The sequence below is a fragment of the Hypomesus transpacificus genome, chromosome 21 (assembly GCF_021917145.1).
Source record: "Hypomesus transpacificus isolate Combined female chromosome 21, fHypTra1, whole genome shotgun sequence".
Taxonomy (NCBI): Eukaryota; Metazoa; Chordata; class Actinopteri; order Osmeriformes; family Osmeridae; genus Hypomesus; species Hypomesus transpacificus.
The window spans coordinates 10,386,782-10,413,819 of record NC_061080.1 but is presented as its reverse complement, the minus strand read 5'-3'; the positions used below and the strand labels follow the sequence as shown (position 1 = coordinate 10,413,819).

General features: G+C 41.3%; 4 protein-coding genes across 5 annotated transcripts; all 4 read left to right on the top strand.

The window, feature by feature from the left end:
- The first annotated feature begins 301 nt into the window (after positions 1-301).
- Positions 302-9,996, top strand: LOC124483405 (gastrula zinc finger protein XlCGF57.1-like). The gene is made up of 2 exons (XM_047043848.1): positions 302-596; positions 7,914-9,996. The coding sequence occupies exons 1-2, from the start codon at positions 512-514 to the stop codon at positions 9,446-9,448; spliced, it is 1,620 nt and encodes a 539-aa protein (XP_046899804.1). The 5' UTR covers positions 302-511; the 3' UTR covers positions 9,449-9,996.
- Positions 9,997-12,592: 2,596 nt separating this feature from the next.
- On the top strand, positions 12,593-16,484 carry LOC124483422 (zinc finger protein 23-like). 2 transcript variants are annotated; one of them, XM_047043875.1, is made up of 3 exons: positions 12,593-13,214; positions 14,941-15,468; positions 15,553-16,484. In XM_047043875.1, exons 1-3 carry the CDS (start codon positions 13,022-13,024, stop codon positions 15,825-15,827), a joined length of 996 nt encoding a protein of 331 aa, XP_046899831.1. In that variant the 5' UTR covers positions 12,593-13,021; the 3' UTR covers positions 15,828-16,484. The 2 variants fall into 2 exon arrangements, with proteins under 2 accessions (XP_046899831.1, XP_046899829.1); XM_047043873.1 differs by having other exon boundaries at positions 14,941-16,484.
- A 740-nt stretch (positions 16,485-17,224) lies between these two features.
- On the top strand, positions 17,225-19,547 carry LOC124483424 (zinc finger protein 467-like). Its single transcript, XM_047043877.1, has 2 exons — positions 17,225-17,729; positions 18,638-19,547. The coding sequence occupies exons 1-2, from the start codon at positions 17,537-17,539 to the stop codon at positions 19,429-19,431; spliced, it is 987 nt and encodes a 328-aa protein (XP_046899833.1). The 5' UTR covers positions 17,225-17,536; the 3' UTR covers positions 19,432-19,547.
- A 2,395-nt stretch (positions 19,548-21,942) lies between these two features.
- On the top strand, positions 21,943-26,014 carry LOC124483417 (zinc finger protein 300-like). The gene is made up of 2 exons (XM_047043864.1): positions 21,943-22,437; positions 24,908-26,014. The coding sequence occupies exons 1-2, from the start codon at positions 22,245-22,247 to the stop codon at positions 25,861-25,863; spliced, it is 1,149 nt and encodes a 382-aa protein (XP_046899820.1). The 5' UTR covers positions 21,943-22,244; the 3' UTR covers positions 25,864-26,014.
- The last annotated feature ends 1,024 nt before the right edge of the window (positions 26,015-27,038 follow it).

The window sequence follows — 27,038 nt, the reverse complement described above, 5'->3', positions numbered from 1 at the left end:
TAGCTGTCCCACTTTACCTGATGTCCCACATTACCTGAACTCACCCTATATAATAATATAATGCTATATTTATATATTTATTGCCATCTTTTTTTTAATTTTATAGTTTATTTCATAGCCATATTTATTTACGTAGGTATTTATCTATTTATTTACTTATTTATTTAATACTGGTCGTTCCATAGTTTCTACACTCCACCGTTTGAAATCTATGGACATTAGCAGATAGTTGTTGGCAATGCGTTGGTTCAGTAAACGACGCAGCTATGCACCTCCCGATAACGCTGGCCTGCCCGGAAGTAAACAGAAGCCTGATATTGTTCACATCCGAGTTCTCTAATATTTAACACGAAGCACCCAGGTGCTAATAGCTAACCTCGTTGTGCAGAATATCATTTTTACTCCACCAAAATTTAAAAACGACTTTGTTTTTATCCGTGAAAGACTAAGAACGTCAGCTTTGGAGATTTTCGCGGCCGTTGAAAAAGCGTTTGCTGAGTTCCAAGAAGAAATGTATAATTCCAAGGAGAAAAGCACGCGGCTCAATCGATTGTTGGACATTGTTACTCCACCGGAGATCAAGATACACCGAACAGGTAGGGTGGACAGTTAGAACTGTCAAGCGGGGAGTCGGGGGGGAATCAGGTGGCTGTGCCAAATGACGTTGTGTCCTTCGGCAAGGTGTAGGGGTTTTCTACTCATGCGTTGTGTCATTTACGACACGTAGGCTATCTTCGGCTCCAACCATTTATTTCACTGGTGATGAACACGTCATACAAAATTCATTTAGCACCGTGCAGCCAGTCACCGAATGCTAAAACAAATGAAAATGTCATACATTTAAGCATGTTGACCATGAATAAAAAGGAAACACCATGTAAAACAATGAAAGAAACGAAATTAACATACGGCTAAATTAAGCTAGCAAAATGTTACAGAATACCCATAGAAAGGCGATTATAAGAACGGACACGGCTTAAAAAGACCAGCTGTGACGCCTGTATAGGCCTACTAAGGCAACGGTCGGGGAGGTGTGCAGCGGGCAAGCCCCCACCCCTCGCTCCTCGGCTTGAAGCAACAGCCCCGGTGGATGTAGGTGGTATTGCATGTACGGTTAGGTTTCCGACTCTTCCGGTCGTTTTTATTCTATTAACTCCATTCAACATTTACAAAAACTATCTCCCCGATCATTTTTGTTTGATTCTCGAACCTGGCTCATACTACTAGCTTTTTCATATAATAATTTTTCCCGATTTCTGCTAAGTTTGAAACCAATCCGAAATGGGTAAACTAGCAACCCATTTATTTGCTTAGTCAATGAAAGTTGCCTGCAAATGTGCTGGCGGATACTAACAGGGCACGAGCACAATAGTTCACATTGGCCGATAGCTGATTTACATGAGCTCTCGGAGCTAGGGAAAAAAAAGCCACTGTTTAAAGTTAGACAGGAAGACACGGAAGTGGAAAGATGGCCGCGTCCGGTCTCGCGATCTCGCTTGCCTCACTCCGCCACTGAGCACTTTTCATAGAAATGAATGGGGACGCCATCTTGGAAGACAAAAGTAGCTTACTCTAGTTATATTAACTCTATGGCAGCGGGTAGGCTATATCTGCTGGTTAATGTTGAATAACTGCTGTGAAATTGTAGTAATTAATAAACGCACCAATAAATGTTTAATATGATCTGCTGTTTTTACATCATCCACCTGTCATTTCTGAACCTAGTATGGTCGAGGGTTAAAAAACAGCTGGATATGAGAGTTAGCCATAGCCTGGACTACGCATGCAGTGTCAGATCCACAACCGAGTTATCTCTACAGTGTGTAGAGATAACTCGGTTGTGGATCTGACACATATATATATATATATATATATAGTATATTTATATAGTATATTATAGTATATTTATTGTTCAGGTGGATCCCTTGCCTGTTGCGCAAATTCTAGGACTGTCCCCGACTAAGATTTTCTGTGGTCGACCAAGACTTGACTAAAACGTCTAAAAATCGACTAATCGAACTTTGAAACGCTTAAAAAAAACACAATAAACACGTACGAACATTTTTTGCAATCTGACTCAATGACTGCTGGACATTGCAGATTCAGCCGCTAATAGCCTACTAATAATAAGACTCGTATCACCAGTCCTGTTATAACCGAATGCCGATGGTATTTAGTATCTCTTACAATGTACGACAAATTAAAAATATTGTTTGTTTAACATGCAAATCATCAGAGCGCAGTGGAAACCTCGACAAGACTAAGGTTGTTAGCACCTTGTGCGATGCGGAATTAGTTTACTGTAGGAGTTCTTCCAGTCTCAAATACCACCTAAACGCAAAGCATCCCTTAGCTAGTGCGGTATATGCCGGGCCAAGTACTGATGTAGCGCAGGGGAAGAGTCGTTGTCAAACTACGATGTTTGAGTGCAACTGAGCCAAGCCCGTCAGCACAGCTCTATCAGCCAAGCTAACTAATTTAATAAACACAAGTACATGTTATCGAACATTAATTTATTTTCATCACCAATTATCATAGTAGAACAGCTTTCTCAAGCAGTTTGTGATGCATTTTGGAAACTCATTATTTCATTACTCATTACTCATTATTTGGGTAGCACACATATTCGGAATGCCTTCGGTGGAATTAACTACAGTGATATTAATCTAGATAAAAAAATAAAAATCTATGCCCACCACTAATTAAAAAAACCTTATTATTTTCTGTAATTTTGCTATTGGTACAATATTGTTTGTCACAGATGCATTATGCATGTCCGACACCATTGGTCTCTTACTCCAGGAGCTTTAGATTACAGTTGCATAGAAAACATTTTTTTTTTTTTTGGGCCTGCTCAGATTTTGAAGGCCAGCTGCACTAGGTTCCTGGGCATAGGGCCGTAAATTTGGGCCTCTTGATAGCTTGGCCTTGTAGTTTTCTTATGGATCTTATGGCATATACCGTAATTTTTGGACTATAAGGTGCACCGTTGTATAAGCCGCAGCAGCTAAATTGAATGATGTGTACATATATAAGCCGCACTGGACTATGAACCGCAGGTGTTTTTAATGTTTATTTACCATATGTAATTAGTTGTCGGGAAAGAGATGGCTGCTTGAGGAAGCTGTAATAGCCGTTAGCTGTTAAAATCTATAGATTAGCCGCACCGTTATATAAACCGCAGGGTCGAAAAATTACATTTACATTTATGCATTTAGCAGACGCTTTTATCCAAAGCGACTTCCAAGAGAGAGCTTTACAAAAGAGCATAGGTCACTGATCATAACAACGAGGTAGTCCCAAACATTGCAAATAGCCAAAACATGAAGCATACATTGTGAAAAAACTAAACTAGTGCCAAAAGGGAAGACCCAAAGTTACAAATTAAAACAACATGAACCACAAAAAGTGCAGGACTGTACCTGTAGAAGAACAATCAACAGTAAAATATTTCACAGCGAGTAGGAAACTAACATCACGTCCAGCCAAGCATTCCTAAGTGCCGTTGTACTCCCGGAACAAGTGCGTCTTGAGCCTTTTCTTGAAGGTGGGGAGACAGGCAGTGTCCCTGATGGAGGTGGGGAGCTGGTTCCACCATTGGGGGGCCCGGCAGGAGAAAAGCTTGTGTTGGGACCGGGCGGTCTTGAGCGGTGGGACCACCAGGCGGTTGTCTGAAGAAGACCGTAGGTGATGGGTGGGGGTGTAAGGCTGCAGGAGAGACTTGATGTAGTCGGGTGCAGTCCCGCTCACCGCTGGGAAGTTCAGTATCAGGGTCTTGAATCTGATACCGGTGTTGATGGGTAGCCAGTGGAGAGAGATGAGGAGCGGGGTAACATGGGAGCATCTGGGTAGATTGTAGACCAGGCGGGCCGCTGCGTTCTGAATCCTCTGAAGAGGGCGGGTTGCACATGCTGGGAGACCAGCGAGCAGCGAGTTGCAGTAGTCTAACTTGGAGAGGACCAGTGCTTGGACTAGCAGCTAAGTGGAGTGCTCAGACAGGTATCTCCTGATCTTCCGGATGTTGTAGAGCAGGGGTCGGCAAGTAACTTGGGCCACGGGCCAGTATTTTTCCTCGCCACTAGACGGCGGGCCAGAGTCTGGGTTACTGCCTATTTAGACGCTGCGATAGGTGCCCTTGCGATACGTGCACTCGCAACAACTAGGCCTATATGGAGAATGGGTAGGTCTACTACAAATAGCTAACGATAATAAACCATGTGCATGAGCCCATTGGTGGTCTGTTAACGAACTGTATCAACATGGTCGTCACTGTCATCCCAACGTGGTGGGTCGTCATCGTTGGTGCACATAAATACTGTCATCAAGTGAGAATAGGATTACTAGGACCTAGTCAAGGTTTTAATGTGAGGTGAAATCGGAACTTCACATTAATGCGAGCAAAAATTTAATTTTTTACCTGGCTTTTTCAGTTCCTCCTGGGATCTTATCCCTTCCATTTTATTTTTTTCGCTTCAGCTTAATCTAGCTAACTCCCTCCACAACAATAAATTATGGTTTGTGTTTGAGAAACATGCGCGACAACTGAACTGCACTTTTTAATGCACGGTCTGATCATGCGCTTAATTAGATTAAAACACAATGTAGCCTATTAGCTTACTTTTCAGTCACACAGTAACTTAACAAACTTAAGGCATATCCTGTTATTCGGTGTGTGAAAAAAACAAAGAGAAAGCAGGCGATCTTCTGGCCCAATTTATAAGCGGGCAAAGCGGCCCACCGTGAATTCTCCCTATTCTCCCGATGGCCATTCCGGGCCTGAAACTATAAATTAATAAGCAATGTCGTGGGGGGTGCTATCGGGGTGCTTTGGTCTTTCTTGGGGGTGCTGAAGCACCTGCTAGCCCCTTCCTAGCGCTGCCATAGAGAGCGCTGCCCATGATTACTAACCATAACTGTGCTTTCACATCAGGCGATCTGTCAGCCGTGAGGTGTAGCGATCATATGGTAGCGATGACATGGCAAAAAAATACTTCAGAAAAGTCAATAAGTGTATTCGACTTCATGCAGCGACGGCAGCGCCGACAGCCGGCTGCCTTGAAGCTGAGAATGCCATTGGTTACTTCAAGTCAACCGGGCTGCAGGCGACGCCGGCGCTGCATGAAGTCGACAACATCTAATGACACCATACCCAGTTTCCGGTTTCAAAATAAAAGTCGACGGGGAAAAAAACGTTATAAAAAATATATCATTGGAAATATTTTGACGGGCCAAATAAAATCGCTGGCGGGCCACAATTGGCCCGCGGGCCGCCTGTTGCCGACCCCTGTTGTAGAGGGTGAATCTACAAGACCGTGAGACTGCTGCAATGTGGGCCATGAGGGAGAGCTCGTCATCCATGGTAACCCCAAGGTTAAAAATGCAGCAAAAGGCGCGGTTTATAATCCGGAAATTACGGTACACATAATCTTCTCTTGCCCTCAGCCCCTGATTATCCAGATTTGCACTTTGGGCTTAATATCTTCTACATATTAGTGGCCATCCTAATCATTTACATTTAGTCATTTGGCAGACGCTCTTATCCAGAGCGACTTACAGTAAGTACAGGGACATACCCCCCGAGGCAAGTAGGGTGAAGTGGACACAACATCATGTGGCGCGGCGGGGAATCGATCCGGCAACCTTCTGATTACTAGGCCGACTCCCTAACCGCTCAGCCATCTGACTCTTAGTCAAAAGCTTTGCATCTGGTTTTCAGTAATATAGCATATAAAAGTAAAAAAGATTATTAAAAGGTCATTTTTCAATTATGTAAATCAGGGATGGAAATTAGCACCCGCCACCAGCCAAATGCGGCTGATTTTGTGTTGTCATAATTACAACCTTTTCTCCACAACATTAGCCGCTCTGGCAGACTGGAGGGCAGTGGTGAATGACAGGAGGGCAGTTTCTGTGTCTTGAAGCCTAATTTGGTTGGGGTCATGCAGGTTGTTGAGAGAGGGGTTGTGAGAGAGAAAGTTTGATGGTTATCTACAGCGCGTTCAATTGTTTTTGAAAAGAAGGGTAGCAGTGATACTGGTCTGTAGTTTTGGAGGACAGCAGGGTTAAGTGAGGGTTTTTTGAGTAGAGGGGTAAGTCTATGGAGTTAGATTAGTTTCATAATTCAAACAAACAAACGCAACACGATTCAAACAAACTTAACACGATCCAAACAAACGCAACACGATTCATACAAACATAACACGATTCAAACAAACGTAACACGATTCACAAATAAATGACCCTATTACATTCGTTTGCAACCTGACAAACACAAGTTACAAATCCCTGCATTCGTTGGTGTGAATCCTTGCATTCGTTCGTGTGGATTTTTGGAACTTTCCTGACGCGCTTTGATCCACAAATGCATTTTTTCTAAAAGATATCCTCTGCAGCCTATCAGATGTCTCCAATTTTAGCCAATCACCGGAGAATGTCTAATGTGGGTAGACGGGCTCTGCGTTAGCCTAGGAAACACGGAAAATGACTAAACATGAATCCTGCCATTCTCAACAATATTTAATCAGGTATGATCATCGGTTTAATAAGATTAACAAGCAATATTTCACCTACATGCTACCAGACGACATTGCTCGTGATCTGAAGGAGACGATGTCCGTCATTATGGCAGGTTGTTGAAGTCCACATAGACACGTTAATGTGATTGGCTAAAATTGGAAGAGACGATCTGATAGGCTGCTGAGGATATCTTTTAGAAAAAATGCATTTGTGGATCAAAGCGCGTCAGGAAAGTTCCAAAAATCCACACGAACGAATGCAAGGATTCACACCAACGAATGCAGGGATTTGTAACTTGTGTTTGTCAGGTTGCAAACGAATGTAATAGGGTCATTTATTTGTGAATCGCTTTACATTTGTGAATCACGAAATACATTTGTGAATCGTGTTACGTTTGTTTGAATCGTGTTACGTTTGTTTGTTTGATTCGTGTTATGTTTGTATGAATCGTGTTACGTTTGTTTGGATCGTGTTAAGTTTGTTTGAATCGTGTTGCATTTGTTTGTTTGAATTATGAAACTAATCTAACTCCATATAAGTCTGGCCTGTTTGAAGGCAGAGGGGAAGGTGCCGGAAGTAAGAGAAGAGTTAAGGACATTGAGAAAGAAAGGCTGTGAGGGAGGGCTCGTCCATGGTAACCCCGAGGTTCCTGGCATGATCACTTGGGTGTTGGAATGAGCTGAGATCTGGTGACTGTGAAGGCCGTAGCATTATGAGACCATCATCAGGATAGACATGGTTCATCAAAGGATGAAGATGATCACTCAGACTAACTCAGGTTTTAGGTCAGATTTATAGTGATCCTCTAATGGGAACTTTGTGAAATGGCTGGTAAATACAGACTGTTCCCTGACTAACCATGTAAACCCAGACTGTTCCCTGACTAACTCTGTAAATACAGACTGTTCCCTGACTAACCCTGTAAATACAGACTGTTCCCTGACTAACCCTGTAAATACAGACTGTTCCCTGACTAACCCTGTAAATACAGACTGTTCCCTGACTAACCCTGTAAATACAGACTGCTCCTTGAGGTGGTCAGCACCCATCTTAGCCTCTGTTCCCTCCATGTTGGAGTCACAGAAGGTAGACCCTACCACATATTCTCCACTCTTACTTAACTGTCTCCAGCTTTCTCTGCATCTCTGTCATCAACCGTCTCTGGAGGAGGGGAGCCCTCACCCAGCTGCTCCTCCCCAAGTTTCTAACATGTTTTCCTTTTCTTCCTTGAGAGTTCAGGTGGGTTATAGGTGCCAATCTAAGCCCATATGTGAAGCTCTCTGTGACTTGAAAAAGATGACTAATAACATTTCCATTTGACAGGTTTTGATTTTGAATGGCATATTTTTAGCTGTCAAACATGTTGGATTGCAAAATATCTGTTCTCCTTCCCCTAGATGTGCAGCAGCGCTCTCTACCGGAGCCCCCAAAGATTAAAGAGGAACAGGAGCTGTGGACCAGTCAGGAGGAAGAGCAGGTCCAAGGACTTCAGTCTGAAACTAAAGAATCCATATTCACTTCTCTCAGTGCGAATCATGACTCTGATCAGGAGGGCTCCTCTGAATGTTCACATGTTGACCAGACTGTTAAAGTGGAGGACAGAGAAGGAGACTCGGTACTTACCAACACAACTGAGAAGCAAATCAAAGCAGAACCAGACAGTGACTCTCAGCCCATCTCTGTTGTAGCTCCAGACTGTCCTGCAGCTCAGAGTTTGGAGGAGGAGGAACATGGAGGAGTGCTGCTTTTACAGAACAGAACACAAAACAATGAGGCTCTTCCAGGAGACAATATACCACAGGGAAGTCACACAGGAAAAACAATACATCAGTGTCAACAATGTAACAAAACTTTTATATCTGAATCTTATTTTATTATGCACATGAGAACACACATGACAACACACAAAGGAGAGAAACATTTTCAGTGTCAACACTGTAACAAACAATTTGCTCAGAAATGTCATCTTGTTGATCACTTGAGAACTCACTCAGGAGAAAAACCTTTCCAGTGTCCACAATGTAACAAACGATGTGCTCTCAAAGGTAATCTTCTTAAACACATGAGAACACACACAGGAGAGAAACCTTTTCAGTGTCAACAATGTAACAAACGATTTGCTGACAAAGGTAATCTTGTTATTCACATGAGAAAACACACAGGAGAAAAACCTTTTCAATGTCGACAATGTAACAAACGATTTTCTCAGAAATATAAATTTTTTGATCACGTGAGAACACACTCAGGAGAGAAACCTTTCCAGTGTCCACATTGTAACAAACGATGTACTCTCAAAGGTAATCTTCTTAAACACATGAGAACACACACAGGAGAGAAACCTTTTCAGTGTGAACAATGTAACAAACAATTTGCTGACAAGGGAAATCTTGTTAGTCACATGAGAAAACACACAGGAGAGAAACCTTTTCAGTGTCAACAATGTAACAAAGTATTTGCTCAAAAAAGGGTTCTTGTTCGTCACATGAGAACACACACAGCAGAGAAACCTTTTCAGTGTCAACAATGTAACAAACGATTTGCTCACAAAGGTAATTTTGTTAGTCACATGAGAACACACACAGAAGAGAATCTTTTTCAGTGTCAACAATGTAACAAACGATTTGCTCAAAAATATAAATTTGATGATCATGTGAGAACACACACAGGAGAGAAACCTTTTCAGTGTCAACATTGTAACAAAGGATTTGCTCAAAAAAGGGTTCTTGTTCGTCATATGAGAACACACACAGGAGAGAAACCTTTTCAGTGTCAACAATGTAACAAACGATTTGCCCACAAAGGTAATCTTGTTAGTCACATTAGAACACACACAGGAGAGAAACCTTTTCAGTGTCAACAATGTAACAAAGAATTTGCTCACAAAAGTAATCTTGTTAGTCACATGAGAAAACACACAGGCGAGAAACCATAGCGTGAATGATGTAATGTTTTATGACAGAAGACCAGTTTGGTTTATCTAATGAGAAATGAAATGTTTGAATTGCATTACTGTCCTGTGGGTATTCATATGCTTCGCTTCCTCCCTTGTTGTATGTGCTGGTGCCAAGCAAGTAGCACCTTCCACCTTAGATACAATTACCTTCCAACGTATTTACCAAAATGTTGATAAAAGCAGTTTTGAAAAAAAGTTTGAAATGTTGAATTACAGATTTCCCTAGTAAACCTGAGAAAGTCTGATGTGTAGATGAAACTTAACTTAGGAGGGGGGAACTTCTTTTCTCAGGCCTCCAGGTAAATCTGTTCCCCTCATAATGATCACATTAACATACATCAACAGCATCACTACTGCTTTATACATTGCTAGATTGTTATATACAGGGGCAGAACCACCTTTCTCAGGCCTCCAGGGAAATCAGTTCCCCCTGTGTTCTCAGTGTAAACAACTGGTGTATAGATGAAGCTTGTTACACATCATGATCACTGTAAAATAATAAATGAAAGATGAGTATCCTAAAATTATAACACTGACTTGCCTACCTCAAGTCTCTCCTGCTACATCAAGTCTCTCCTGCAGCCTTACAACCCCACCTGCCACCTACCGTCTTCTTCAGACAACCGCCTGGTGGTCCCACCGCTCAAGACCGCCCGGTCCCAAGAAAAGATCTTCTACTGCCTGGCCCCCCAGTTGTGGAATCAACTCCCCACCTCCATCAGAGACACAGACTGTCTCTCCACCTTCAAGAGAAGGCTCAAGACCCACTTGTTCCGGGAGTACAACGGTACTTAGAAATGGTTTGCTGAACCCAATGCTAGTTTCCTCAAGGATCACAATGACTCTTGCTTACAGACTTGTTGCTCTTGTTGGTTAGTGGTAACTGATTTAAACTGTTGTATTCGCTGCAAAATATTCTATTTTAGTTAATCGTATTTAAATTTTTACTGTTGCTTGCTTTTTTTACAGGTACACTTGCACTTAGAGATTCATGTTGTTTAATTGTAACTTGCTTAACCACATGCTCTTATGGCTCTTCCCTTTGGCACTTATTTTTTGGTTGTTCACAATGTGTGCTTCTTGTTTTTGGCTACCCGCAATGCTTTGGGGCGATCTTGTTATTATCAGTGACCTTTGCACTTTGCAAAGCTCTCTCTTGGAAGTCGCTTAAGTCGATAAAAGCGTCTGCTAAATGAATAAATGTAAATGTAATGTAAATGTTATCGTACAGCACATTAGTTTATTTGTGCCTGCAACAAACGTAAGGTTGTGTGTTAAAAACGACACACACACAGTAATAAAATGTATAACAATAAACTAAAATTTAAACAACCGTTTGAACAAGACAATGTTCACAAAGAACTAGGCATTGTGAGTTTAAATAAATTTGGATACCTTAGTGATGTAGACTACTGTAGGCTGCAGTAGACAGATTAGCACTAGCTGTTACAAACTCTGAAAACGATTGAGCAATTCAGCTTACTATATTCAACATCCTGTATTTGAGTGCAAATTAACTAACCAACATCAAGAAATGTACCGTATGCTCATTGAAAGTAGGTGGAGTACACAATAAGCTAAGATGCAATTATATAAATCACATTCAGCTCAACCAAGCAACAAGAGAAAACGTCATGATTTCTCACACGCTCAAGGAAGGGGGAAATGGGGAACTGAATTCTCTGGAACACCGGAGCAGGTCTTGATACATGCAGTAGTTTAATTCAGCTCAACACACCTTAAACAATGAGAAGATTTCCGGGAACAATCTGATTCCCTTTATCTTTGTTGTATCCTTGTAACTTATGTATCCAACAAATCTCCACCCCTGAACTTTTAAAATAAACCTACTGGCCTATTACAGTTGTAAAGTTCTATGACTTTTGGCCCCAATTGTCCCTTTTTCAGTGACGTAATGCCATCAGAGCCATCGCCGGGGAGGGGGGGTAAGAGGCCCTGTGCAAACTTAACATGTGAGGCCCTGCTTATTGACATACACTGTGATGCACTCGCAAGAATCACTTTCAACCCGCATGGGGACTGTCCATAACTCCGACAGAACACCGGTTTGGTTTATCTAATGAGAAATTATGTGTTTGAACTATTTCCTGTCCAGTGGGTTTTTATGTGCTTTGCTTCTTCCCTAGGAAGAAATAGTCATTCCAAAATCATTTACATGAGCCGGAACAAAATGCTTTTATCTACTTTTTTTCCAACATTTTTTTTGAAAGGTTGAATGACAGATCTCCCTGGAAGCCTGAGGATCTTCTTCTTCTGGAAAATAATAAATTTTGAAAGGTTGAAAAAATGTTTTCGACAAATAATTTATAAAAAAATCTATGAATAAAACGTTTTGGAAAAAATGGTTTTGAAAAACATTTTCAAAAAAATATTTTGAAAGGTTGAATGACAGATCTCCCTAGAGGCCTGGGGAAGCTGATGTGTAGATGATACTAAACAATAGAAAGAGTTTTTAGTGAAGATAGTCTGTATTACAGTTGTCTATATTTTCAACATTAAAACGTTTTACTGGAACTTTCTTACTAGCCAAGTTGTATCTTACTTCATTAATGCTAATTATTTATTGTAGTCCCTGTAGATGAAATGCATACCCATCTAGAACAGGTATCTAATCAAACCTCTGAGAATAGAGAAGGGAAAGGACAAGGTGTGAATCGTGCTTTAGAACTGCTTCATAATATAATATTGGATTCATCAAATATTGAGTTGTCCCATTTGTATTTTTGTGCAGTACATTTCAATACAACTGACAGATTACTAATTGGTCAACATTTGACCATAATTGCTGTAGTTGCCTGTTGCTTTGATAACTTACATTTATTCATTTAGCAGACACTTTTATCCAAAGCGACTTCCAAGAGAGAGTTTTACAAAAGTGCATAGGTCACTGATCATAACAACGAGATAGTCCCAAACATTATGGCTAGCCAAAACATGAAGCATACATTGTGAACAACCAAAATAAGTGTCAAAGGGAAGAACCTTAAGATAATGTAATTAAACAAGATGTAGTTGATGTAGTCGGGTGCAGTCCCATTGACCGCTCGGAAGGTCAGTACCAGGGTCTTGAATCTGATACAGGAATCTTAAAATCGATAGCCTATATTTTTTTTGACGATCTGGTAACTTTTATAGAACATAAGTTGGATAACTACAGCTTTTACTTGGAAATATGTTTAATGGTGGCCCCTGCAACGATATACCCGGACCAATATTGGTGTAACACTGTACTGTCTGAAAACATAACTCGGGCTCAGGAAGAACGACAGATAATTTTTATGGAGGTTGTCTGATTTCTACACTCCACCGTTTGAAATCTATGGACATTAGCTGATAGTTGTGGACAATGCGTTGGTTCAGTAAACGACGCAGCTATGCGCTTCCCGAGACTAGCCTGCCCGGAAGTAAACAGAAGCTCGATGTTGTTGACATCCGACAGTAGTTGTGCATCGCTACTTTCAAACATTAAGGAAGAACCCAGGTTCTAATAGCTAACCTCTTTGTGCAGAGTATAACTTTTACTCCACCAAAATGTCAAAACAAAATTTGTTTAGAGAATTTATCCGTGAGAGACTAACAACTGCAGCTTTGGAGATTTTCGCGGCCGTTGAAAAAACGTTTGCTGAGTTCCAAGAAGAAATCCATAATTCCAAGGAGGAGAGCGCGCGGCTCAAACAATTGTTGGACATTGTTACTCCACCGGAGATCAATATACAACGAACAAGTAGGTGGACAGTTAGAACGCAACATATTTTGGCCTAGGCTTGGTCCAACCAGACGCTAAATAACTAGCTTATAGAGTGTTTTGGTTTCAATGTAGCCCTTGAGCCAAAACGTTTGCCCACCCCTGTCATAGACTTCGTGGAACGCCGCCACGAGGTTGCAAACTATTGAATCCAAGAACAGGAAGTGGGGAGTGGAGTTGTACCCCGTGTGAATATTACTATCAATCTACTGGGACCTACATTGTTTAATATCAACCCGTCTGTTCAGATCAGAGTCCTGAGATCATTTTCTACTAGGATACATTATTTAATTGCTAATAGGTCTTGTCACGGAGTGTCAAACTGGGTAGTGGAGAATGATACATGGTTAAATACCGGACCACAAATACTGAATACACAATGAAAACAACACATCAGGATGTCCTTAGTCTAGTGCAGTGAATCAGTCGATGATGCAAAAGCATCTTCACAGAAACAGAGTCACAGGATAGATCAAACGAAGGACGGCTGGGTTAAGGGAGGTTTTTTGAGTAGAGGGGTAACTCTGGCCTGTTTGAAGGCAGAGGGGAAAGTGCTGGAAGTAAGAGAAGAGTTAAGGACATGGAGAATATAAGTTATGATGGAGGGAGAGATGGTTTGAAAGAGAGGAGAGGGGAATGGATCGAGGGGACAGGAGGTGCGGCGACGCGAGAGAATGAGGTCAGAGATCTCTGCTTCGGACAGGGGAGAGAAAGACTTTAGACATTTAGTTGGGTCAGTCATAGAGAGTGAGAGGGTAGGAAAGGTGGGTTTAGGGAACCAACTGCTAATGTCGGCAACTTTTTCCTCAAAGAAGGAGGAGAAGTTGTCTGCTGTCAGGGGGGAAGGTGGGTTAAGAATGGAGGAGAAGGTAGAGAAAAGTTTGTGGGAGTTTGAGGCAGAGTTAATTTTGTTCAGGAAATAGTGGGTTTTAGCACCAATTATGTGAGCAAAGAATTATTAGAGGAGGGAGTGATACTCATCAAAGTCCAGACTGTCTTTGGACCATTTCCTCTCAGCTGCCCGAAGGGTGGACCATCCATGAGCCATGGGCAGGAGGGAGAAGGTAGTGCAGGGGGGGCAGGGTCTCCAGGGGAATGGGGACTAGAACAGGGGTTGTATATCCAAAGATAAACAGACCAGCCAGTCTGACTCGTCCTGAAGCAGAGAAGAGTTACAGTCCAAGCATCACCTTATCTCCCAAGTTGACACTTTATTCCCATGAGCTGAATACTTCCTTTGTGCTCACACCAGTCCCCGAACATCACAAACTTGCCTCCCAAGTCAGTTTGCCTGATCTCGGCATTCTTGCTCACACACCAAAGTTACATTTTAGTACGATCTTACTACACAGAAGCATCCGGTTGCATAATCCCATCTGTTGTTTATTAAATCAGTTGATAACAATTGGATATATGTTTTAGTATAAAGCAAAATTGTATATACTTGAGGTAGTGAATGGTATAGCAGCATTGATTAGCAGTATAGTTATCGTTATCATTACTTCACAAATCCCTCCTTTGACACCATTACTGTTTGATATCTTGCCCTAAACAACATGTGTATAAGTCTCAGCCGACCACTTCAGAAAAATAACCAGCCCTTCTTGACATCATCCAGTGTTTTCCTCAAAACTGATCACATGGTTTCTATCTGCCAGACATGTTAGGCTGCATCTAACTGTTGTCTTGCATCTTCTGTCCCCAGAAGTGCAGCAGCTCTCTCTCCCGGAGCCCCAACAGATAAAAGAGGAACAGGAGCTGTGGACCAGTCAGGAGGAAGAGCAGCACCAAGGACTGCAGTCTGAAACTACAGACTCCATATTCACTTCTCTCAGTGTGGAACATTATTCTGATGAGGAGGGTTCCTTTGAATGTTCAAATGTTGACCAGACTGTTAAAGTGGAGGACAGAGAAGGAGACTCTCTTCTTATCAACACAACTGAGGAGCAAATCAAAGTACAGCCTCATGTACAAGACTCTGCTGCACCAGAACCAAGCGGTGACTCACAGCCCCTCTCTGTTGTAGCTCCAGACTGTCCTGCAGCTCAGAGTTTGGAGGAGGAACATGGAGGAGTGCTGCTTTTACAGAACAGAACACAAAACAATGAGGCTCTTCCAAGGGACAATAGACCACAGGGAAGTCACAGAGTAAAAACAAGACATCAGTGTCAACAATGTAACAGAACTTTTACATCTGAATCTCATTTGATTTCGCACATGAGAACACACACAGGAGAGAAACCTTTTCAGTGTCAACAATGTAAAAAAAGATTTTCTCTCAAAGGTAATCTTCTTAAACACATGACAAGACACACAGGAGAGAAACCTTTTCAGTGTCAACAATGTAACAAATGCTTTTCTCTCAAAGGTAATCTTCTTCAACACATAAGAACACACACTGGAGAGAGACCTTTTCAGTGTCAACAATGTAACAAACGATTTTCTTACAAAAATACTCTTGTAAGTCACATGAAAAGACACACAGGCGAGAATCCTTTTCAGTGTCAACAATGTAACAAAATATTTGCTCTCAAAGGTAATCTTGTTCGTCACATGAAAAAACACACAGGAGAGAAACAACAGTGTGAATGATTTAATGTTTTACGCCAGAAGACCAGTTTGGTTTATCTAATGAGAAATTATGTGTTTGAATTGATTTCCTGTCCAGTGGGTATTTATATGCTTTGTTTCCTCCCTTGTTGTATGTGCTGGTGCCAAGCAAGGAGCACCTTCTACCTTAGATACCGTTACAGTTTCCACCTTAAATACTGTTTCCTTCCACCTTTGATACCGTCACCTTCCTCTTTGGATTCGATACCGATACCATTAAATTCGATACGATACCTTCACAATACTTTTTTAGATATTTTATATTGTGAAAATCTACCAGCATTCTCAGCAGGCCACTTTTCTAGAAATGGTTATACATTGGGCATCGTGATTCACCGTACAGTTGAAGACTGTCTGGCAGACTGTAATATACAGAGGGGGGGGGGCACTTTCCACAGGCCTCCAGGGAAATATGTTCCTCCTATGTTCTCAGTGTAAAAGACTGTTCTGTTCTCCGTTCTGTTCTCCTCTCCATGTGTTTCTTTGTGCGTGAAAAAAGATTTGAAAGGTGGAAAATAAAAAAAATTCTAAAGGTTTTTAAAGGTTGAAAAAGTTTTTTCTTAAATAATCTATTTTAAAAATCAACGAATAAATAAAAGGTTTTGGGGGGAAAAAAAGTGTGTAATACAAACATTTGAAAGGTGGAACATAAATAAAAAATTTGAAAGGTTGAAAAATTGTTTTCGAAAAATAATTTAGAAAAAAAATCTAAGAATAAAAGGTTTTGGGGGGGAAAAAGGTTTGTAAAGATTTGAAAAATATCTAAAAAAAATTTTGAAAGGTTGAATGTCAGATCTCCCTAGAGTGGAAGCTGATGTTTAGATGACACTTAACAATAGAAAGAGTTTGAATTGAAGATGCATTTTGAACATTAAAAGATTTTACTGGCTCTTTCTGTCTATTAGCCAAGTTGTTTCTTACTTCATTAAATGCAAATTATTTCTTGTTGTCCCTGTAGATGAAAAGTATAGCCTACCCATCTAGAACAGGTATCTAATCAGACTGATCACCTTCTGAGAATAGAGAAGGGAAAGGACAACGTGAATCGTGCTTTAGAACTGCTTCTTAATATAATATCGGATTAATCAAATATTGAGTTGTTCCATTAGTATTTTTTCATATCTTTAGGACATTTCAATATAACTGACAGATTACTAATTGGTCAACATTTGACTATAAATACCTTAGTTGCCTGTTGCTTTGATAACTTATAAGCAATAGCCTATATATTTTTGGACGATCTGGTAACTTTAATTTACCTTTAATAAAACATAAATTGGATGACTATTGCTTTTACTTTGAAATATATTTTAATGGTGGCCCCTGTCAATATATACCCGGACCGATATTGGTGTAACACTACTGTTTGAAAACCCAACTTGGGCTCAGGAAGAATGACAGATTTTTTTATGGAGGTTGTCTAATTTTTACACTCCACCGTTTGAAATCTATGGATATTAGCTGATAGTTGTTGACAATGCTTTGGTTCAGTAAACGACGCAGCTATGCCAGAGCCTGTTTCTCTGGCTATGCGCTTCCCGAGACTAGCCTGCCCGGAAGTCAACAGAAGCTCGATGTTGTTGACATCCGACAGGAGGTGTGCGTCGCTACTTTTTAACACTAAGGAAGGACCCAGATGCTAATAGCTAACCGTGTTAACTTGTGCAGAGTATAACCTTTAATCCACCAAAATGTCCAAACTAAATTTGTTTATAGAATGTATCCGTGAGACACTAACAACGGCAACTTTGGAGATTTTCGGGGCCGTTGAAAAAACGTTTGCTGAGTTCCAAGACGAAATCAATAATTCCAAGGAGGAGATCGCGCGGCTCAAACGATTGTTGGACATTGTTACTCAACCGGAGATTAAGATACAACGAACAGGTAGTGTGAACAGTTCGAACGCAACATATGCTTTGGCTAAGGTCCAACCAACGGCAAATAACTAGCTCATAGAATCTATTGGTTTCAATGTAGCCCTTAAACTAAAAAGTGTGAACACCCCTCTTATAGACTTAGTGGAACGTTGCCACGAAGTTGCAACGAGGTTGCAACGTATTGATCCAACGTCCAGGAAGGAGGGGGGTGGGGGGGGGGGGGGGTTGGACCTCGTGTACATATTATTGTCAATCTACTCAATCTACTGGGACCCTACATTGTTTAATATCAACAGTTCTGTTTGGATCAGTGTCCTGAGATAACTTACATTACCATTTATGCATTTAGCAAACGCTTTTATCAAAAGCGAATTCCAAAAGAGAGTTTTACAAAAGAGCATAGGTCACTGATCATAACAACGAGGTAGCCCCAAACATTGCAAGCAGCCAAAACATGAAGTATTCATTGTGAAAAAAATAAGTGCCAAAGGAAAGAACCGTAAGAGCATGCAGTTAAACAAGTTACAGTTAAACAACATTAAACTAAAAAAGTGCAAGAGTGTACCTGTAGAATAACAATCAACAGTAAGATATTTCACAGCGAGTAGGCCTACAATAGTTTAAATCCGTTATAACTAAGCATCAAGTCTCTCAAAAAGAGTCATTGTGATCCTAACATAACCTAACATATCTATCTACTAGGATACATTATTGTATTGGTAATTGGTATCTCAGATAGCTGTTTGATATCTTGCCATGAAAATACGTGTAGCATAGTCTCAGCCGACCACGTCAGAAAAACAAACATCCCTTCTTGACACCATCCAGTGTTTTCCTCACACCTGATCACATGGTTTCTATCTGCCAGACATGTAAGGCTGCATCTAACTGTTGTCTTGCCTCTTCTTCTCCCAGAAGTGCAGCAGCTCTCTTTCCCGGAGCCCCCACAGATTAAAGAGGAACAGGAGCTGTGGACCAGTCAGGAGGAAGAGCAGCTCCAAGGACTGCAGTCTGAAACTACAGACTCCATATTCACTTCTCTCAGTGTGGAACATTATTCTTATCAGGATGGTTCCTTTGAATGTTCACATCTTGACCAGACTGTTAAAGTGGAGGACAGAGAAGGAGACTCTCTACCCACCAACACAACTGAGGAGGAAATCAAAGCAGAGCCTTATGTACAACGCTCTGCAGCACCAGAACCAGTCAGTGATTCTCAGCCCCTCTCTGTTGTAGCACCAGACTGTCCTGCAGCTCAGAGTTTGGAGGAGGAACATGGAGGAGTGCTGCTTTTACAGAACAGAACACAAAACAATGAGGCTCTTCCAAGGGACAATAGACCACAGGGAAGTCACACAGGAAAAACAAGACATCAGTGTCAACAATGTAACAGAACTTGTTTATCTGAATCTCATTTGATTTCGCACATGAGAACACACACAGGAGAGAAACCTTTTCAGTGTCAACAATGTAACAAATGCTTTTCTCTCAAAGGTAATCTTCTTAAACACATGAGAAGTCACACAGGAGAGAGACCTTTTCAGTGTCAACAATGTAACAAACGATTTCCTCACAAAAATACTCTTGTAAGTCACATGAAAACACACACAGGAGAGAAAGCTTTTCAGTGTCAACAATGTAACAAACGATTTGCTCTCAAAGGTAATCTTGTCCGTCACATGAGAAACAATACCGGAAAGACACCATAGTGTGAATGATGTAATGTTTTATGCAAGAACACCAGTTTGGTTTATCTAATGAGAAATTCTATAACAACCCTCTACAATGCGTTTTTGTAGTTTTTGTAATTGCAATATGGCATATGCAATCAAATCAAATCAAATTTATTTGTATAGCCCTTTTTACACGCAAGCATGTCACAGAGGGCTTCACATGCGCCCATAGAACTGCCCCTCAACCAACCTAAACCCTCAAGGAAGACAAGGAAAACTCCCAGAAAAACTCCCACCGGGAGAAAAAATGGAAGAAACCTTGGGAGGAGCAATTCAGAGAGGGATCCCCTCCTCCAGAGACGGTTGGTAAGAGAGAGGAGCAGAACACAAGCTAAACATAGTCATACAGTGTCAATGGGTTTTGAAACACCAAAATCCATTGTTCGGCTTTATAGACGTTGGATGGGACCGGGAAACTCGCTGTTGGCCGTCATGGAGACTGGATTCCGGGTGACGACCTGGTTCAGCGTTGGCAGACCGACGACCAAGCAGGTCCTGACAGCTCAAACCCCCCACACCACAGGGAATGTGTGGGGGGGGGACAGAGAGGAGAGCAGGGATTAGAGAATGCCAGGAGCAGCTAACAGTTACAGTCAAAATAGAATGAGATCCCCACCGGTCAAGTGTGGACTAGTGCAGCAATTTAACAGAGCAAAAAGGGTATTTGATGCAGCCCCACACACCAAAACAACGACAGCCCCCCTCAGTTGGAACATGAAATCTGTTCCAGGGGAAAGAACTCTAAAGTAGGTTATACTTATACGAATAAGGATGAAAACAGCCAGTCCCCCGTTGTCTCCAACTAGTAATAAAAACTATAACAGTAACAATATACAGCAACGGAACTATAATAATAATAATACTAACAATATACAGTAACAGGTTTACTTTATTTGTAACATCTAGCTGGGCAATGTGAACATAAGCTATAATTAAAATTTAAAAGTTACATGTGATACACACATAGGCAAGCACACATCCCAGGTTTACATCCAATCACTTGCATATGCGACCAAATTTCACGCTGGGCGACTAAAAATTATCTTTAATTAGCCAATGGATAGTAAATTGTTTGATTTCACTCGCCTGTGACTGAGTTAGAGGCAAATAATACATTTAGCGCAGATTTCAATGACGCACCGTCGTTTGACTGCGAGTTAACATGATTGGCTGCTATGACAACAGACAGTTATTTTACTGCTGCTCAACAATGAAAACGGACATTGCCAAAGTAACGGAAAGTCGCTAGATTTGACGCTCGTCGCTAGATTTTTTGTCGCTAGGGAAGGTAAAACGCTACACTGCCTCTATCGCTTTGTGTCACTAAAAGATCAACTTGATTTTTACGGCACAAAGAGATGAATGCAAAAAAGCTTCAATTCCATTCTGAGCAGAAAACACTTTTTTATTTTATTTTATCAATACAATTTAAGATTAGGCTACTGTTCCTAGGTCAGAATCAGCTCTGCCAACTGCGAAGGAGCCTTCAGTGCCCAAAATAAGATGTCTGCAGCAGTCTCATATTCTCACGCCTTTCCTTATTTCAACAGCAGGCCCAGAGCTTCAGCAGTAGGCCTATGAACCATTGTCAGCACTAGAGAGGTGGCTGAAGTCAAGTAGCAGGAGAAAGCCATTTGCTAAAAAATGGTAGATTAAATCCGTATGCAACATAAAGAATAATTCAGACAGATAATGCACCTGCGTTTGTCATGCATTTCATGTCAAAAATGCATTTCATGTCAAAAATATTTTGGAAGGTAGAATGACAGATCTCCCTAGAGGCCTGAGGAAGACTGATGTGTAGATGATACTAAACAATAGAAAGAGATGGTAGGGAAGATGGTCTGTATTACAGTAGTGTATATTTTGAACATTAAAACGTTTCACTGGAACTTTCTTTTCAGCCAAGTTGTTTCTTACTTCATTAATGGAAATTATTTATTGTAGTCCCTTCAGACTTTGCACCTTTTGTATAGTATAGTTAGACTTGTTTAAACTTACACCACTTATTTAAGATTTACTCTTACATGTGTATGCAGCCTCCTACACGGAAAAAGTAAATTCCTTGTCCGTGTAAATTTTCCTGGCGATTAAAACCTTTTCTGATTCTGAGACAAAAAGCATACCCATCGAAAGGTATTTAATCAGACTGATCACCTTTTGAGACTAGAGAAGGGAAAAGACAACATGTGAAAAGTGTGCTTTATAACTGCTTCATAATATCATATCGCATTCATCAAATATTGAGTTGTTCCATTGGTATTTTTTCATATGTTTTTTAGATTTCAATACAACTGACAGATTATTATTTGGTCAACATTTGGCCATACATGCTGTAATTGCCTGTTGCTTTGATAACTTAAAAGCGATGGCCTTTATCATTTTTTACGGTCTGGTAATTTTAATAAAACATAAATTGGATGACTACAGCTTTTACTTTAAAATATATTTAATGGTGTCCCGGACCGATATGGGTGTAACACTGTACTGGTTGAAATCACAACTCGGGCTCAGGAAGAACGACATTCATTTTTTAATGGAGGTTGTCTTATTTCTACACTCCACCGTTTGAAATCTATGGACATTAGCTGATAGTGATTGACAATGCGTTGGTTCAGTAAACGACACAGCTATGCCCTTCCCGAGACTAGCCTTCCCGGAAGTAGACAGAAGCTCGACGTTGTTCACCTCCGACAGCAGGCGTGGGTCGCTACTTTTTAACACTAAGTAATAACCCAGGTGCTAATAGTTATTTTCGTTGTGCAGACTATCAGTTTTACTCCACCAACATGTCAAAATTAGATTTGCTTAGAGGATTTATCTGTGAGAGACTAACAACGGCAGCTTTGGAGATTTTCGGGGCCGTTGAAAAAACGTTTTCTGAGTTACAAGAAGAAGTCTATAATTCGAAGGAGGAGAGCGCGCGGCTCAAACGTTTGTTGGACATTGTTACTCTACCGGAGATCGAGATACAACGAACAGGTAGGGTGGACAGTAACAACGCAACATATTTTGGGTCAAGGCTTGCTTCAACCAACCGCCAAATAACTAGCTTATAGATTCTATTGGTTTCATTGTGGCCCTTCTTGTGCTAACAAGTTTGCCCACCCCTGTTAAACTTTGTGGGACGCCGCCACGAGGTTGCAAAGGGGTTTTCACGACACGTCATCAGACCAGAAGTCGCCATATTGGAGGCACTCCGCATCACAACAAAGCACAGACACTGAAGTATATACCGAACATCGTCAAGGAAAATGGTTAATTATTGCCGTGTTTCAGGTTGTACCAATAGGGCAGATCGAGAAAAACATTTGGAATATTAGCGACTTCCAAAAGTTATTAAAAACCAGGGACAGGAAAACCAGAGATTATCAAAGGAAAGGAGGTACTTGTGGTTGGCAATGCTCAACCAAGATCTGCAAGGGAAAAAACACGTTTGAGAGTCACTTTGCTACACCTTGAGTATCGCAATGATATCATACAGTTAAGGTTAAGTGGGTTAATGACGTTATTGCATTACTTACTTTGGCCTTCAAAACACAACGGCCGTTGATAGCATTAACTTGTTACTGCGTCTCCCTCACCCATCCACACACCATCTGGTTATAGGCCTTCAAATCTTTGTAGGATTTAAGGTCTTCCGCTGTGTATGGGCTCGGCGAGAAAACCAGGTTGTTGACTATATCGGGATATGCAACTGAAGGACGAATCATCGGGTTGTCACGGATCCAAGAAGAGGGATCTAACTCGTAGGGATCTACGCCAATAAATCGTAATTTCTCGAAATATTGTGCCTTTTCTTGTGGTCAGAGTCCTTCCCTCAATGCCTTTGCATCTTGGACGCGATTTGATGAGCTTTTCGGTTGTTTAGACATGGCTATATTCACTTAAAGTATTCAAAGCGCACAATACTCCATGCACTCCGTTCAGTTTGTTTACACCGAGTACCTCCACAATGGCCGCGCATCCGGGTTACCGCCCAGAACGTGACGTCGGTGAAAACCATCTATTGACTAATTATTTGTTTGTAAACATTCAGGATGCGCGCGGAATGTGGTTGCAGAAAACCGGGAAAGGATAGCATTTTAAATGGCAAAAGGACCACATGGATCATACAAATAGTTAGATTTAAAAAGACCAAAAAGGTCGAGGAGGACAGCGTTTGAGAGAAAGCGATTACCCATCTATCTGTCGCATCAGAATTTTGATTTGGGTCACGAAAGTCTTGAAATTTGAGTGAGAATGTCACCCGCTACAGACTGCATGGTCGAGCGGCAACCATGTCTTCACGGCATGTCACTAAGTTCATAATTTTACAGTCAATTCTACATCTAAAAGTCAAGCAGGGCAACTTTCAAGAGATATGGGAATTCTGCTTTTAGCCAGCTGGTCTGATTATTTTTCTGATTTGTTTAAACTGGCAATCTGAGTGAGCCTGCGTCCCCGTTACATTGTTTTGACGTTAGCCTCAGTCAGACTCGCTCACTGGCAGTGTGCACAATGTTGTATTTCACTCCATTCTATAACAGAAACGTCAGGGAGGAGACTGCCCAATGTAGATACGATCCTGATGAAGATAGCCAGCATCTCGGATTTCTTTAACCGAGCCTGTTTCATTCGTCATTTGCCTGAGAAAGCGACCTCCATTAGCCAGGCTAGTTTTGCCCGATCACTTGGTCAGGCTATTTAAGGGTATCGGGGTAAAGTGACTTTTGTGCATAGAAATGTGAAACGTAAATGTATTTGTCCAAAGGCCAAGAGCCCTAAACAAGTTAATATCTAGCCCTGCAATGCAGTGGCCAGAGATATATGATGACCTGATCGACACTCCAAGTGTAATAGACCGGGGAGAAGTTCGCCTTTTGCAACCGACATGCGCAGTTGAGCCTGCTCGACAGTTGTGTGACGTAGGGTGATAATTGGTCTATAGACAAATTAACACCCTACGTCACACAACGTTTAGCACTCCATACATACTCCATACATACATACTCTAGCATGCCATACATCATTGAAAAGCTACGATTCTTGTGCTTCCATTGATGTACACCATTTCAAGATCGAGTCGGAACAGCAAGTACACTCAACGTATTTGTGATGTGCTACCTTTGTTAAAAGCATGAGGAAAAGCTATTTACTTAGTTTACACTCCCCCCACACACACACACACACACACACACTTTCTAAGATAAAAGGTCAAACAGGCTGGATCGGTCTGTTCGGATCAGAGTCCTGAGATCACTATCTACTAAGATACATTATTTTATTGCTAATTGGTCTCTGGGATGGCTGTTTGACATCTTGCCCTAAAAAACATAGCAGAGTCTCAGAAAAACAGCCATCCCTTTTTGACACCATCCAGTGTGCTCTTCACACCTGATCACATGGTTTCTATCTGTCAGACATGTTAGGCTGCATCTAACTGTTGTCTTGCCTTTTCTTCCCCCTGAAGTGCAAGAGGTCTCTCCCCCAGAGCCCCCACAGATTAAAGAGGAACAGGAGCTGTGGACCAGTCAGGAGGAAGAGCAGCTCCAAGGACTGCAGTCTGAAACTAAAGACTACATCTGCACTTCTCTCAGTGTGGAACATGATTTTGACCAGGAGGGCTCCTCTGAATGTTCACATCTTTTCCAGATTGTTAAAGTGGAGGACAGAGAAGGAGACTCTCTATCCACCAACACAACTGAGGAGCAAATTAAAGCAGAGACTGATGGACAAGACTCTGCAGCACCAGAATCAGGCAGTGACTCTCAGCCCCTCTCTGTTGTAGCTGCAGACTGTCCTGCAGCTCAGAGTTTGGAGGAGGAACATGGAGGAGTGCTGCTTTTACAGAACAGAACACAGAACAACGAGGGTCTTCCAAGGGACAATAGACCACAGGGAAGTCACAGAGTAAAAACAATACATCAGTGTCAACAATGTAACAAAACTTCTATATCTGAATATCATTTGATTATGCACATGAGAACACACACAGGAAAGAAACCTTTTCAATGTCAACAATGTAACAAACGATTTGCTCAGAAAGGTCATCTTGTTTGTCACATGAGAACACACACAGGAGAGAAACCTTTTCAGTGTCAGCAATGTAACAAACAATTTACTCAGAAAGTTAATCTTGTTAGTCACATAAGAACACACACAGGAGAGAAACCTTTTCAGTGTCAAAAATGTAACAGACAATTTGCTGACAAAGGTAATCTTCGTCAACACATGAGAAGACACACAGGAGAGAAACCGTTTCAGTGTCAACAATGTGACGAACGATTTGCTCACAAATGTGGTCTTGTTGCTCACATTAGAAAACACATAGAGAAACTGTTTCAGTGTCGACAATGTAACAAACGATTTGCTCAGAAAGGTTATCTTGTTCGTCACATGAAAAAACACACAGGAGAGAAACAATAGTATAAATGAGGCAATGTTTTATGCCAGTAGACCAGTTTGGTTTAACTTAAGGTGAAATTATATGAGTTTGAATTGATTTCCTGTCCAGTGGGTATTTATATGCTTTGCTTCCTCCCTTGTTGTATAGTGCTGGTGCCAAGCAAGGAGCACCTTCCACCTTAGATACCATTACCTTCCACCTTAGATACCGTTACCTTCCACCTTAGATACCGTTACTTTCCACCTTAAATACCATTAGTTTTGAAAGGTGGAAGAAAGAGAAGATATTTTCTAAAATATGCTTTGAAAGGTTAAATGACAGATGTCCCTAGATGCCTGAGGAAGACTGATGTGTAGATGAAACTTGTTATATATAATGATCTCATTAACATACATCACCAGCATCATTGTATTGGTTTATAAACGGCCAGACTGTCCCTGTAGATGAAAAGCATACCCATCTAAAACAGGTATCTAATCTAACAGACTGATCACCTCTGAGAATTGAGAAGGGAAAAGACAAAGTGTGAATCGACATACCCGGACCGATATTGGTGCACTGCACAATTTGGGCTCAGGAGGAACGATTTTTTCAAATGGAGGTAGTCTCATTTCTACACTCCACCGTTTGAAATATAGATCTATGGACATTAGCTGATAGTTGTTGACATTAGGTGCGTTCGATATGCACTGTGGCTGCATGAAACGACGGGCGATAGTACCCGCTTGCAGTCGGGGAGGAGTTGAAAACGCCTCTGTGAAGTCGGATATTCCAGGTTCTCGTGGTTTTCTGCATTGATGTCAGTTATGGCCGATCAAGCGCTGTTTGCTTACTTTACTTCCTCTATAATTAAACTTAGTCTTTCGGTTAGTGAAGAGACGGACTAAAACCCTTTCTTCAACACATTTTTTATTTAATTAAACAGTTTGGTCCGGATTTGAGCATTGGCAAAATTGAAGGTGTCGGAATAATGACAAAACACGCGTCAACGTTGTCGTGTGTGAGTCTGGCAAATCATGAAATAGCTGTGTCGTCATTAGAACCCGTGCAGTTGCTCTTGAGAAAATGCGCTCGGCTACACAGCCGGCAGTTCTCGAATCGATCTCACGGTACTTTGATGGCTACGTCACAGTGACCTAGTCTCGGCGCCGACTCAAGTCGGACAAAAAGTCTAACCAGAATTCACTGTTTCAAG